The sequence below is a fragment of the Cajanus cajan genome, chromosome 2 (assembly GCF_000230855.2).
Source record: "Cajanus cajan strain Asha chromosome 2, NIPB_CcT2T_4, whole genome shotgun sequence".
NCBI classification, from domain to species: Eukaryota; Viridiplantae; Streptophyta; class Magnoliopsida; order Fabales; family Fabaceae; genus Cajanus; species Cajanus cajan.
Window position 1 is genome coordinate 36,472,809 of NC_138518.1, and position 15,688 is coordinate 36,488,496.

The 15,688-nt window shown below is 33.2% G+C and overlaps 1 protein-coding gene across 4 annotated transcripts in view; it reads left to right on the forward strand.

The window, feature by feature from the left end:
* Positions 1-1,743: 1,743 nt before the first annotated feature.
* Positions 1,744-15,688, forward strand: part of PDE327 (FAD/NAD(P)-binding oxidoreductase family protein) — a 33,925-nt gene continuing 19,980 nt past the window's right edge. Inside the window, exons 1-10 of one of the 4 annotated variants that reach the window (XM_029270018.2) lie at positions 1,744-1,947; positions 2,091-3,106; positions 3,186-3,248; positions 3,994-4,437; positions 4,948-5,019; positions 7,562-7,687; positions 7,810-8,022; positions 9,916-9,963; positions 12,237-12,398; positions 12,654-12,815. In XM_029270018.2, the coding sequence (XP_029125851.1) occupies positions 2,777-3,106; positions 3,186-3,248; positions 3,994-4,437; positions 4,948-5,019; positions 7,562-7,687; positions 7,810-8,022; positions 9,916-9,963; positions 12,237-12,398; positions 12,654-12,815 (1,620 nt within the window). In that variant the 5' untranslated portion in view covers positions 1,744-1,947; positions 2,091-2,776. The remainder of the gene's footprint in view (positions 1,948-2,090; positions 3,107-3,185; positions 3,249-3,993; positions 4,438-4,947; positions 5,020-7,561; positions 7,688-7,809; positions 8,023-9,915; positions 9,964-12,236; positions 12,399-12,653; positions 12,816-15,688) is intronic. The other 3 variants (XM_020351403.3, XM_020351402.3, XM_020351401.3) reach the window with 3 other exon arrangements.

Here is a 15,688-nt window from a genome sequence, read left to right on the forward strand (position 1 = left end):
AAAGTTAAGTCATAAACTTTTTTTTAAAATCTAACCTATTCTCATTCATATTCACAATCAAATACAGTGTAAGAGTGTGTTTGATTATTTGTTTCAAAGTATTAAAATATGTGTTTTTACTTTTTAATGCATAAAATCTAAAATTAAATTCAAAAACAACAAAATTATTACTTTAATAAAAATAGATTGAATTAAACTTAATATTTATTTAAACACATACTTTAGTCTAATGATCTCCAATATCTTAATTATATTTTTAATAATATAAATATATTAATTTTTTTATTATATTATTAAATAAATTTATTTTTAAAATATAATTTTAATATTATTAAAATTTAAATTTAAAAAAGAATTAGGAAAAAAAGTGAATTATTTTCTATTGAAAAAAAATTCATGTTTAATCGTATGTTTGAGGTACACTAACGTACATGTTGTAAGTTTATAAGTCTATAATAGAAAAAGACAATTGTATAAAAATATTTTGGAATATTAATAATTTTTTTTATAAATTTATTTGTTTATTTATATTTTTAATAATATATGTATATTAATTTTTTATTATATTATATAAATAAATAGGCTGATCTATTAGATCTAACAAACTTTTTTACAAGTCTAAGCTTTGTCTTTTTATATAAATAGATTTTTTTTAAAATAAACTTTTTATTTTAATTAAATAGACTAGATTAGACTTTAAAAAGGTTAATAAACTTTTAATTAAGATCTGACCTATTCATATTCATACTCATAACCAAACAAATATAGTGTAAGAGTGTGTTTGACTAATTGTTTCAAAGTATTAAAATATGTATTTTTACTTTTTAATACATAAAATCTAAAATTAAATTCAAAAATAACAAAATTATTACTTTAATAAAAATAGCTTAAATTAAACTTAATATTTATTGAAACACATACTTTAATCTAATGATCTACAATATCTTAATAATAAAAAACAATAAAATTCTTCCACCTTAACTAATATGTAGTGGTACATAGATATAACAAGTGATAAAAAAAAGTATATAAGAAGTAAAACTAAGATGAAAGAGAAAGTTAATGATATTTATAATCTTTTTAAGAGAATTTATTATTTGCGGCTGTTTAGGAGTGTGGGTGGTCCTTTCACTGTGTCTATCCTGTATTAGTCTGTCCTATCTTGTCCTGTTTGCTGTCATAGTCTTTTCCAGTAGTACATGCTGGGAACCTCACAAAGTCACGGACATTAAAGCAGTCAATTTGCAAACATACACGCTAAAATGATGCCTCCTAATATCTTATTGTTAAGAGTCACTGCCCCCACCCTGTCACTCTGAAAAAGAAAATTTGGAATCTGACATTTCTTTGGAAAAATCCTCCACCATTATAAATTGTTTGTGTTGCTTGTCGACCGTGAGAAATATAGTGCTTTATTGGTTAACTGTACAAATAAATTTGTTAACTATTAATTTCCATAATTTAATTAGATGATTAAGGAAGTGTTTTGGCAAATAACTTCAATGTTCATTTGTTATGCTCTTGTCTTATGTAATACATCTGAAAATTTATTGGAATAAGCTAAAATGAACTCATTTTATAAAATCTATACAAATACATTTATTAATTTTAAGAATACAGAGGTATGGTTGGAAAAAGGCAGATGATAAACACACCTCCACTCTCGTATAAATACACCTCCTTTTTTAAAAAAAATATATAAAATATTTAAATTACCCTTAAAAAAATAAAATTCCTAAATTTACACCCCCTTCCCCACATCTCACACCCCCCTTTCCCGCACCCCCACAGAAATAATGTTCACCATGGATTTCGATGAACACTATTTGGCAATTCACACAGATAGAATAACAGAATCCCCTTCACTCTGCTTCCACTTTCCGCGCTTCTCCTCCTTCCTTCATTTTCTCCTCATGGCCTCACCACGCATCTCGCCCTTCCCCTTCCGTAAGTCCTTCTTATCTGCCGTTTCATATCTGAGAATCAAATATTAAAGCCACACGCATTTTCACTCTTAATTTTGTGAATTTCGTCCTTTTTGAGTTTGTTATTACGATCGTTAATTTGATAGCTGTTTAATTTGTGTATAGTTTGTTCAAGTGCGGTATTTTTCAATGTACAAAAAATATCCAACCAAACAAAAACAACGTGGATGGGGATGATCGTCAATAATCACGCAAGGAAAAAAACAACCATTGCTTCGCTCAAAATCAAAACAAACAGTGTTCATCGACAAATCCATGGTGAACATTTTTTCTGTGCAATGTGTGTGCCAGCAGCCACGCTCGTCGCAATTGGGGTGGGCCTCGTGCTTTTGGGGAACAATAGAGACCTGGCCACTGTAGAGAAACTGGGGGTGCAATTGCGGCTACAATGTTTGTCACTTTAGGAAGAAGGGGGGTGTGGGGTGTGGGGTGTGGGATGCAGAAAAGGGAGTGTAAATTTAAGAATTTTATTTTTTTAAGGGTAATTTAGATATTATATATATATTTTTTTAAAAAGGGGGTGTATTTATACGAGAGTGGAGGTGTGTTTATCATCTGCCTTGAAAAAAAGGTACAAATAGTTGAGCCCATAAGCAAACCCAAGCCCAAACATGATTAGATTGGGTCCAAAATACTGTTAAAGCAAGTCCAGCAGTGATGCACCCAAGACCCTACGTTTCACGGTTTGAGGTTGAGTGACCCCGAAGTGAACAATTCATAAAAGAGGAGTAGCTTGATAACAAAAGTGTTATCCGAAATAATCACAAGCCCCTTAAGCTCTCTCACTCACCATGTTCCTTCTCCCATCCCCCTCCTCTTCCTACTTAACAAAGCACCAGGATACTTTCTGTTTTGGCGGTCCCTCTCATCCTTATACCGGTAGCCAAACAAGCCGCATCTGGTGTGCGAAGAGAACCGGGAAACGGAGGTACCCGTCCGAGAAGAAGAAGCTGAGGACAAAGCACAAAGAGCTCTTATCCGATGCTAAGGAGAAGAGCAAGTTTGAGGGTACATGGAGGCTCTTCAAGCTCGCCGTTCCACTCGATCAGGACCCTGGCAAGGACTTTCTCCGTGTTTCCGATGGTCTTCTCCAAGAAATCGCCAAAGTTCTCAAGTTCCCGGTATTGGAAACCCTTCCTCGTAAGAAAATTAGTAATTTGTCTTCTTTCGTTCTTCAATTGATGTCCGTGTTTTTGTCAGGTTGCTTCCTTGTTGCCACCAGAAGCTTTCACGGTCGTGAGGAAGTCCTTTGATGCTAGGAAGGTATGTATATGTAATTATTATGTAGGTTGCAAATGTTCAATGACAATGATAAACTAACATTCACTCATCGCAATTTGTATATGCATTTCATTTTTTGTCAATTATAATAAGTTTTGAATTGTGTTGTGATTGCTGACATTGCCGGCAAATGTGGCTGACATGGCCACAGTGACAGTTGCTATGCAGTTGTGCAGAAATTCATGTTAATTAAGAAGAAGACAGTGCAGTTTCTTCGAACTTTCCAGTATAATTATGTTTAAAACAGAGAAACAAATGCCCATTTAATCTTCTATGATAATTTGAAATTTCATAGTAATAAAAATCCTCAAGAGTCTACATAAACTTGTGAAGCTTTACTAGACACTAGTTACTTATTATAAAGATAACATTAAAAACGTTATTAATAACATATATGCATAACATAATATTCTTAACAAACCAATAATTTAACATTTCAACTTCATAAAAAGGCAAAGTAATAAACTACAATAATAAAGTGTTATAGTACATTGGTAAATAAGACTAAACTAAATAAATGATAATTTCTTAAAAACAAAAGTTCCTAAAGTGAAGATATATAAAAAATGAGTTGATTACTTTAAATCATTTGAGTCAAAGTTAACTCGTTTTCTCTACTTAGGATCATAAATTAAATCATTTGAAGGTGTCCATTTCAATTTGGATTGTCACAATTTAAATCATTGAATTTTCATCCTCTTATATTTTTATGCTGATGCTTTTTTAGAAATTAAAAGAGCCCAAATTTGTGCATACTGTGGACATGGATGTCAAAAAACTCATCAGTCTGGAGCCTCGTTGTTGGGACTTTATTTCACGGCTGGAGCCTAAAGTTGGCCTTGTGGAACCCGTGCATGATGGAATACATTTTGGTGATCTGACAAGTATCATTCGTGAAGGTAAAGAAAATAAAGAAGCTGTACTAAAAGGGGGAAATGGACATGGCATTTCCTCAACAGAGTTGTACAAGAACCAGGCTACTAGAAAGCCAAAAATTGCAGTAGTGGGTTGTGGGCCTTCTGGCCTATTTGCTGCTCTTGTTCTTGCAGAGCTTGGTGCAGATGTTACACTGATAGAAAGAGGTCAACCGGTAGAAAAAAGGGGGCGTGACATTGGTGCTCTTGTAGTTCGTCGAATTTTAGAATTGGAAAGCAACTTCTGCTATGGGGAGGTTGTACCATGCATCTTGATTTATTTCTTTGAATGATGGTTTATTGTCTTGGTAGTTGGTATTTGTTTCTGGATGTGTCTTACAAGGTCACAACCGCTTTCTTTTTTATTTTTTTTTAAGTTGTCAGGTTCTGAGAAATATGCTCTTTTTTTTTTTTTTTTTTTTTTTTCAAAAGAAAACACATGGGAATATTCTTTTGAATCATTTTTGCAGCTTTGTTGCTAGTTGCAACAATTTGAACTTTCTCCAAAAAAGCCGGTGAACAAGGAGATGAATATGACATGTTATTTGAGTTAATGGAAATTATGTTTACCTTTTTAATGCTCATCTAGGCTGAAATATTTATCATTGCCAAGAGTTCTTAAAATGCTTATCAAAATCATAATCAAGATGATTGATAGATTTTGAGTTAAATATAGTTGGTGAGCTCATTTATTCAACTAGTCTTTCTTTCACACGAGTCTACTTGTTTATTTGCTTTGTCATTTATTAAGGACTTATGTGTGGCAGGGTGGTGCAGGTACCTGGAGTGATGGAAAGTTGGTAACCAGAATTGGACGCAACAGTGGCAGTGTTCTTGCAGTTAGTTTTCTTATATTGTTCATGCAGTTAGTAGATATGTGCATCCTGTGTATGGGTTAAATTGACCTATTTTGGTTGCAGACTTGTTAAGAAAGCATTGCTAACTGCTAAATGGTTTTCTTCTATTTTCCTTTTATTACTGTATTTTCATTTTCACACCATCAGATTCCGTATTCTTTGATACAGGACCCATATAGTCAATAATCTTGTTTATATTTTGGGTACCTATTAGAGGAGTTCAACCAAATATCAAGTGAAGGATATATGCTTTAAGTTTTAACCGTGTTCATGCAATTGGCTAAAGATATTGAAAAGAAATGGCCAAAATTCATCCTTAGACTGGTTGTTTCACTTGGCAGTCTAGTAATTGACAATAAAACAGCATTGCATGACCTTTGAAGTTTGGAGCAGGGATGCAAAATTGTTACCAAATATCTGTAATTGCTTGCTGCAACCAAGTCAAATAATAGTTGTAGACTTGGACTGGGATAACTGCATTACTTCTGGTTTATTGGCTGAGTCTTTCACAAAACAGGGACATCACTTCCTCTTCAATGTCTATAAGGATTGTTAAAAAAGAGAGAAAACTGAGACAAGATAGGCTGAAACTGTTTGTTTCAATGAAAGAACAAAGCAAGGTTTATATAGACTTATTATAATAATTAATAAATAAGAAAAGGGATCTGTTTATTCCACGAATAAATCTATATAAATTTACTCTGTTCAATAATTCATGTTCTACATCAAATTTCAACGATCCAGTCATTGAATTTAAAATTCTTAATGCATAGATCAAATATGTAAATTTAAAAAAAAATTGAAAACCATTTGATATTTCATTTAATTAATTCAAATTGATGGATAATCATAAAAATATTTTATCTGTTGAATTGAATTAATAAAATGAAGTATTAATTATTAAATAGTTTTCAAACTTTTTACAAATTTATAGACTTAATTTATATATTAAGAACTTTAAATTCAATGCTTGGATTGTTGAAATTTCTTAGAATAGTAGACTTGAGCTTAATTCAACCCTACAAAACCGGTTTGTAAGGTGAATGTTACTTTTCACTTATATATTATTTAATTGCTTAATCTCTAGTCGATGTGGGACTTGAGTTTTTTCCAATACATCCTCTAACGTCCAGCACTATTAGGCTTGGTACGTGTATAAATGGTGGGTGACCCTTTCTAATGATCTAGGATTGGCGAAACTTGAGTTTTTCTCAATACACTTCCTCATGCTCATAGTGCATGTATCAATGGTAGGTAGCCTATTTTAGAATGGATCTAGATGGCTCTGATACCATCTTAGAATAATGGATTTGAACCTAACGCAACCCTACAAAACCGACTTTCAAGGTGAGGGCTGTTTTCTACTTATATACTATTTAATTGCCTAATTTCTAGTCGATGTGGGACTTGAGTTTTTCCTAATAAAATTTAATGTAAAACATGAGTTATTGAATGAAGTAAGTTTAAATAGACTTATTCCTAGAGTAAATGAATCCTTCCTCAATATATAAAGAGATTATTATTTTTCATGTACACAACTTTTTAGACATATATACTCTTTTACTGTAGTTCATTCCTTTCTCAATTATGTATCTTTTAAGAATATATTTGAGAAAAGAGTATATACAAAACAAGTTAATTGCTTGCTCTATAAGGTAGCTTTAATTTAATATGATCTCAATCAATCTTTATATAACATGTTAGTTTTTCAATTTACAAGAAATAGTCAATAAAATTTGATTATATATCATAAACATCAGTTGAAAACATAATGATCTTGAACCACTTAATTTTTCACTCATAACATTAAATATTTAATGACTCATTCATTTTTCTCATCCTCATACTCAAATAACACATTATATATATAGAGGGATATGTATATATATAATTTTAAAAAAATTGGGGCCATGGCTCCCCTATGTCCTCAACAAGATCCTCCCTTGAAGGTGTTTAATTAGGCATGTTATTTGTAGTTTGTGGACAAAGAATACTCTTAATTGGAGAGTTTTTCTCTGGGACAACTAGTGTATTGTTATATTGTGTGTGATTTCTGTGTTCAATATAGTTGAAGAGTTAGACCTTGTTTGGATAAATTTTTTTTATTAACACTTCTACGAGAAGAAAAATGAAATTAACTTCTCTATAATCTAAAATTAACTTCTTCATTAGTTAAAAATCAGCTTTTAAAGAAGAAAATATGAGAAACTTTTACAATCATTCTCCTTAGTTTTGAAAAATTGCTCAGCTGAAAAACCACTCAGCAGGCCATATAAGTATTTACATTTCAGAATTATTTACATTTGAGAGTATATATAAGCGCAAATCCCTAAGTACCTAAGATAAGCCTTATTGATGAAGCTGAACATTCTTGAATCCTAGACTTTAATGCAGTGATTCTCAATAGATAAAGGTCTGTTTCCAAAAATATTATATTTTATTGGCTCATCAATTGTTCTATTCTACCAATGCCTAGGTTGTTATATATCTCACTGAATAGCTGACTTGATATCTTCATTTTTAGGTTATGAGAACTCTAGTGCAGTTTGGAGCTCCAGAACAGATATTGATTGATGGAAAACCTCACTTAGGAACAGATAGGTTGGTTCCGTTACTTCGCAACTTTAGGCAACATCTGCAACATTTGGGTGTGAGTTCCAATAACTTCCTTGTATTGAAAATAAATTCAAGTCATTATAGTTTTCCTTGCAGTTGTCAGTTGTCTTCATCTTGTCCGATTAACACTACTAGTCTACTGCCTCTTTTGTCTAGGTCACCATAAAGTTTGGGACAAGAGTAGATGATTTAGTTATAAAAGATGGACATGTTCTTGGGGTTATGGCATCTGAATCAGCTGATAAATTACATTTAACAAGTCAGAAGATGGAATATGATGCAGTTATTCTGGCTGTTGGTCATTCTGCTCGTGATATATATGAAGTGCTTCTTGCTCACAATGTGGAGTTAATACCAAAAGATTTTTCTGTGAGTATATTGACATTCTATCTTATGCTTTATTTTAATTTATTAACTTTCGGATTCTTGTATTCATAACACTTATCTTTTCGCATATCCCCATACAAGATTTGTGTATCCCTAAAACAGTTCCAACTTCCAAATGTAGAATTTATCCCATACAAGATTTGTGTAGAATTTATCCCAGATTCATGTGGATTTATTTTAATTAGATGGTTCAGATTTTGTTCAATATTCAACATTTGACATTAGAAATTGTATGATATTCTTGTCTGTCCCATGTTTGTGTCTTACATTTGATGGAGCCAGTTTTGGCACTTGAAATGATTGAAAACCTCAGCTGACATTGCAGCATCGGTGCTTATTGTTTATTCTAATATTTCAGAATATCCTGAAAAATGTCAAAGTAATACTTGCTAAATATTTGAGTGGCTTAAAGAACAGCCTACATTATGTTGCCTTATGGTAGGCCTATCTGCATGGTCACTTCTGATGAATAACAGTTTTGTTTTATTGCAGTGAATTATTTATTGGATAGAAGTGTTGCAGTGATTTAAATTGTAGATTTACTAAGCTTTTCAATTTCCTTTTGGATGCGGAGCTATGATGCATCGATACGATACGCGTATCGGATACGACACGTATCCGATACGGCGATACGATTATTTTAAAATATATAGGATACGATACTTGTAAGATACGTGTCATCGTATATATCAATGTTCATATATTATAATAATTGTGTACATGTAATTATGGTCAAAATTCATAAACATTAAATATATAATTGCTATTTTGCAAATCCAAATTAAAAACATACTTATTGTACATTACTAAAAATAAATAAATTATAAATCATTTCATCATAGATTACTTTTTATTGTTTACAAATAGAAATAATATTACTAATTTTGTTCCTTTCTTAAAATTATCTATATAGAAGATAATTTTCATTTACAGTTCATCAAAGACAAATATTTCTATGTTTCTATATTAAACATGTTTATATATCTTATTTAGCTGTAATGGATATTTTATAATTTTTCAAAAATTTGAATACTTTATCGATACGTATCACTAATAAGTATTGGTATCTGAGAGTATCGGAATTCAATAAAATTTTCATAATATTTTTAAAGACTAGGATACTTCATTGACATGTATCGGTGAAGTATCCAAGAGTATCGGATACGGATACGTATCGGATACGGATACGTGAAGCAAATTGAAGTATCGGTGCTTCATAGATGCGGAGGTAGCACAATGGTATAGGTGCCACTAGATTGGCCAAATTCAATTTTGTTTGTTATAAAAAAGAAGTTTCATTAAGGAAGAAAAAAGCAGTACAAAGCTGGAGGATAAATCATCCTCACGAGAAATATCTTTCACCATTTCCTATACAAATTAGTAAAAGCAAGAAAGAAAAATAGAAAACATTTTCTCAAACCAAAGGACCAAAGAATTTGAGTGGTGTTAACAAGGCATGCCAATCACTCTTCATGTATAACATGGAAACAGTCCTCAACTATCCATGAGCAGATCAACACAGACAAGCTAAAACAACAACCTTGTCCCAAATATGGAGCTGAAGTTCCGTTGAAATTTCTAGCTTTCCTTTCTGGCCAAACAAGAGAACCTTCTTCATGGAAGCTGAAACCTCTAAATTTAAAAAGTAAAAACAGACATAGATCCTTAGGGATGAACCACTTCTCAAGAAAATCCTTGATTGATGAATTCATATTTGTCATTGTTATAAGATATATAACACCATGCACCTTGTTCTGGCCCATGTGTAATTTTGTTTTCTAGTTGAATAAAAATGATCATATAATGTAAAGTTTGCTTTGACATTTGCTTTTGTCATGATTTTCTTATTTCTATTTCATTTTACATTGGCTACAGATAGGGCTACGGATTGAGCATCCTCAAGAACTAATAAACAGCATACAGGTTTGTATCCAGTCAAATTGTTTCAGCACCCTTGTTTTTTGATTAGTGTAAACTATACCCATGATAAGTGCCCATATCACTCATTAATATAAGAAGAATTCCAAATATCGTTTCCACGATGACTTACTAGCATAGTTTTAAAAACCGGACCGGTCATCGAACCGGTTAAGGTATTGGGTCAGTGGGTCAAAGGTTGAACCGGCGGGTCACTGGTTGAACTGCATGACTCGATTTTTTTTTTATTTTTATTAAAAAATATTCATATTAAATATATTTATACTTACAAATTTTAATAAATTCATATCTTATTTTAAATTTAAATTTTTCTATCTTATTTAAAATTATTTTTATTTATTTTGTAAAAAAATACATAAAAAAATTACATGTTAAACGGTATATTAATACAAATTAAAAATATAAATAATATGTACATATATAATATGCTTGCAATTAATATCACAAAATAATATATGTAATATTTACATAGATATTGAATTATTAAATATATAATTTAAAATTAATAATATACTATAAAAGTTATTTAAGTTGTATATATTGCAAACAAATATATTAGAACAAGTAGTCATTGTTATATTTAATAAGACTTTGCTTTTTCATTAAGAGATTCAATTTTCGTTATTATTTTTGTGATTTATGGTCCCTTAAAATTTTTTTAAAAAAAATAAAAAAAAAAGTGGTTGAACCGGTTTGACTCACCGGTTGAACCGGAAAATTGACCGGTTCAATCCGGTTTGAAACGGGTCGACTGCATAACCGATCCAACTTCAGATTCGGACCGGCTGGACCACCGGTTCCCGGTCCAACCGGTCCGACTGGCCGGGTCGGTCCGGGTTTTAAAACACTGCTTACTAGTAATCATCAGATTCTCAAAACTTGTCAATTATCTAGTAAATTGAAATTGAGAGATTATGCAAATAATTTAAAAGTGATAGGATTTAGAAAGTGATATGCAAATAAGTTATCTAGAAAACATGTAAGTTATCTAGAAAATTGAAACCTGTAAGTTATGATTTAGAAACAACACAAGAACTCTAATGGAGCTATGGTACATATAGCTTGGGCTTCACTTGTATTCAATTGTTAATTCATATTTCTCAATAATTTGATATTTAACTTTAGAAGTCAATACCTACGCTAATTCTATTAGCTATCAATGGTCTTGATATACTAATATTGTATTGGAAAAAAAAAAAATCTCACATCGACTAAAGATAAGGCAAACAAAGATTTGATATGTGAGAGACATCCCTCACCTTATAAGTTGGTTTCGTATGATTGAGTTAGATCTATAAACCACATTCTAACATGATATCAGAGTTTTCTTAAATCCACTCTAAAATGGCTACTCACCATTGATACACACACAAGCCCAATAATGCTAAGCATGAGGCTCAAGTCCCACCTATTCTAAATCATTAAAAAGGGTCACCCACCATTGGAAATGTGTTGGAAAAAATCTAAATCCCGTATCGACTAGAGATAAAGCAAACAAAGAGTATGAGTGGGAGACAATTTTCGCTTTACAAATCAGTTTTGTGGGGTTAAGTTAGATCCATAATCCACATTTTAAGAACTTCTACGCCAATAACTAATAGTCTGTGCTCTAACTAAATTCCCTATTTGCTCATTTTAGTGTTGATTAAAGAGAGCACGAACTCTAAAGATGTTAGTTGACTTTGTTGACTATTTCAATTGGTGCATTCTTAACAGAAAATTTGAAATGATAGTGTGAATTCACAATGCAGTTGGTGCAGCATTTGTTAACTTTTTTATTGCATTCTCATATCAATCATGAATGGGGAACAAATATTGTAGGTTGGGGAGAGAGTTTTCTGCCCCATCATTTGTTATAAGCTAAAAGTGCCTAAGCTGGAAATTAGTCGCTTATTGACTGTGTAGTTTTTTATATCTTCCTTTTGCCATTATGGTAGGTATACTGTGAATTCGGGTTTTTTTTAATTCATACCATAATTATCCTGCTTGATAAGAACAAGGACCAATATAATTTTATCAAGTTGACAGTCCCAACTCCCATCAGCTATCTATCTATATTAACTAATAATTGGTGGAAAGAAGAGGAAATTGTGGTAACTTCACGGTTCATTATCAAATCTGATGATGGAGTAATTACCTTGTCCTATATTGATAAAAGTTTTTTATTTGTCAAAAAAGCTAATTCTCAGTTCTCACATAATTATTTATCTATTTGTCATGATTATGATGCATGCAATTTTATTCATTTAAATGTGTAGTATGCTGAATTGGCTTCCGAGGTTTGTCATGGCCGTGGTAAAATTCCAGTGGCAGATTACAAAGTTGCTAGTTACATTGACAAGGAGGATTTCTATGGAGCATCTGATGCAGGGGTGGCAAACCGAAGTTGCTACTCTTTTTGCATGTGTCCAGGTGGGCAGGTTGGTGTTCTCATTTTGCTTACGTATCATATATCACACTATTTGGAATGAGCTCTTTGTGGTGCTAGTCCATGCACCTAAATGTCATGGTATATATATTTACTGGTTGATTTACAAAGGGGACGTATGTCTGGCACATCTGGTTTCAGCTAGACAATTTGTATATTTATACTATTATATCAATGTTTTAATTTACCTCGGCTATTATTGGATGTCATCAACTGGTAGTGAACTACAGAAAATTGGAACTTTTAGGTTGTTCTCACTAGTACAAGTCCATCAGAAATATGCATCAATGGAATGTCATTTTCTCAGCGAGCGTCTAAGTGGGCAAATGCTGCACTTGTGGTGACAGTCACAACAAAGGATTTCGAAGCTTTGGATTATTATGGTCCTCTTGCAGGGGTCAAATTTCAGGTTGGTCTGAATTCTTTTAATCCTAGTTTTGTGTTCTTGTTAGGATGTATAATAAATAATGTCAGCAACAGTATTTTATTATTTCCTTATTTAGCAAATTACAATTAAAGCGTATAAGGGAAACATCCTTGAATTATATGGATCTGATTGCATATGTGCTATTATTGTATTTCTTAAATTAACTTTCCAGCCTTGTATATAAGACTGATGTATTCTCAGCATAAGAAATAATAATAAAAAAAAGGGGAATAACTATTTTCTGCCCTAATTCTTGAGATGGCATCAAAGCTCTCAAATTCTGTTAGTATATACGTGACACTTAATAATACATGTTTATGTTTTTATTTCATTTCCAATTTTATGTAATAGATGATGACTAATGAATGGTGAGGTGTCATTGAGGTTGTTAGAATTTGCTTTTTTGCTGTCAAGCAATTGTAACAAATGAGGTACTATTTCAGCCTGTGGGCCAAGGAAAATCAATACATCATCATTCAGTAATGTCTCTTTCTCTGAAAATTTCTCTCTGCAACATTTCTGCACATTTCTGCTCCTTACAACGGTTTCCATTCTTACATTGGAATCCCTGTTCTGAGCAAGGATAATTCTCGGTATACATCCCTGAATATCCAAACGGTCCCAATTGGTATCAGTGACTCAGGCGATTCATTGGCGATGGCTGGTGCGACTCGACATCAAGTTACGTTGGCTGATCTCGAGAAGAAGCAAGAAGAGTTTAATGTTCGATTAGAGCAAATATGTGCGAGTATGACCCGTTTAGATCACCTGGATGCTCGAATGGAAGAAATCAAAAGTTTATTAAGCTCTTCTCCTGACCACAACCACCATAACAGTTCAGCTGGTAGTACCGACGGTGGTTCCTCTTAGAACAAGAGTGGCAACAACCGTAACTCCTACTCTACTCGCATCTCTAAAGTGGATTTTCCTCGGTTTGGTGGTAAGAATATGAAAGAATGGTTGTACAAGTGCACACAATTCTTTTCTTTGGATGGGACGACCGACGATTCTAAGGTTCGTTTAGCCTCGATACATCTTGATGGAATTGCCTTACAATGGCATCTCAATTACATGCGTAATAAGTTCGATATCTATCCTTCTTGGTCTCAATACACTTCTGACTTAGCTCAACAATTTGGTGAGGTTTATGATGACCCACTCGCTGCTCTCATTCAAGTTAAGCACATAGGCAAGGTCCAGACATATATAGATGATTTTGAGCTCGCGTTAACTCAAGTAGCCTTACTTCCTGAACACTCTTTGAGCATTTTTTTAGCTGGTTTGGAACACGAAACCCAGATGAAGGTCAGGATGTTCAACCCCACTTCCATTTCTCATGCCGCTCACCTTGCAAAACTACATGAAGCTTCCAAAGCTCCTATCTATAAGCATGATGGTCGTATTCAGGTTCCTTCCACTAAATTCACAAATCCCCCTCCTAAACCTCCCTTTACCACAAGTGCACCTCCACCAAGTTCAAACCCTCGACCTTTACTAAATCGAATTCCCCGAACCTTTAATGTTGTCGAGATGGCTGAGAGAAGGGCCAAAGGACTCTGTACGTTTTGTGATGAGCCTTTTACTCCAGGTCATCAATTAAAACACAAAAGATCACAAGTTTTAGTGATGGAGTTGGATGAGGATGATCCTAATGAGGCAGGTGGCCATGCAGAAACTGAGTTGTTAGTGGATAATGTGGATAGTATTACAGTTGAGACTCCTAAACTCTCTTTGAATGCTATGACTGGAAATTCTAGTTTTCAAACTATGAAAGTGTCTGGATTGCACAGTAAAACAGTGTTGCACATTTTAATTGATAGCGGAAGCACTCATAATTTCTTGGACTTGGATGTGGCCAAGAAATTGGGTTGCAAATTGGAGAAAATTTCCCCATTGACAGTCACCACCGGGGGTGGTAATAAATTAGAGGCTCCGTTCATGTGTAAAGGATTTACTTGGCAGTTGCAACAAACTAATTTCACAGCTGACGTTATTGTTCTTCCATTGGGGTGTTATGATTTGATTTTAGGTATTCAATGGCTCACTTCTTTGGGTCCAATATTGTGGGATTTCTCTAAACTCCAAATGGAGTTTACCACCAAGGGTAAGAAGTTTGTTCTCCGGGGTGCTAAGTCCTCGGGTACCAAACTAATTAATAATAAATCTTTCTACCAAGCTGTCCAGCAAGGTGCTCAAATGTGTTTTTTTTACATGGATCAATTTGACAATCATGTGGAGGTTCCTTCTTGCCAAATGCAGGCTATGTTCGATACGACTGAACAAATCCCAACTAATATTGAGCTCTTGATTGATGAATATGCAGAAATTTTTGGGGAACCAGCTGAGTTACCTCTGGTCAGACCAGGTTTTGACCATTGTATTCCTTTGTAGGAGGGTACTAACCCCTTTAACTTGCGCCCTTATAGGTACTCCATTATTCAAAAGGACATTGTCGATAATATTGTTGAGGATATGCTACGGCAAGGACTCATTCAATATAGCAATAGTCCTTTTGCTTCTCCAGCTGTGTTAGTCAGAAAAAAAGGTGGTTCTTGGAGGCTGGCGTGGATTATCGGAGGCTCAACCAACTTACCATTAAAGACAGGTTTCCAATCCCACTCATAGAAGACTTAATGGATGAGTTATGTGGTGCTACTGTCTTTTCTAAGCTTGACTTGAAATCTGGGTATCATCAAGTTCGAATGAAAGCTGGAGAAGAATACAAAACTGCTTTTAAAACACATGCAGGCCATTTTGAGTACCTGGTGATGCCGTTTGGTCTCACCAATGCCCCTGCCACTTTTCAAGCTCTTATGAACCACATTTTTCATCCTTTTCTACGAAGGTTTGTCATT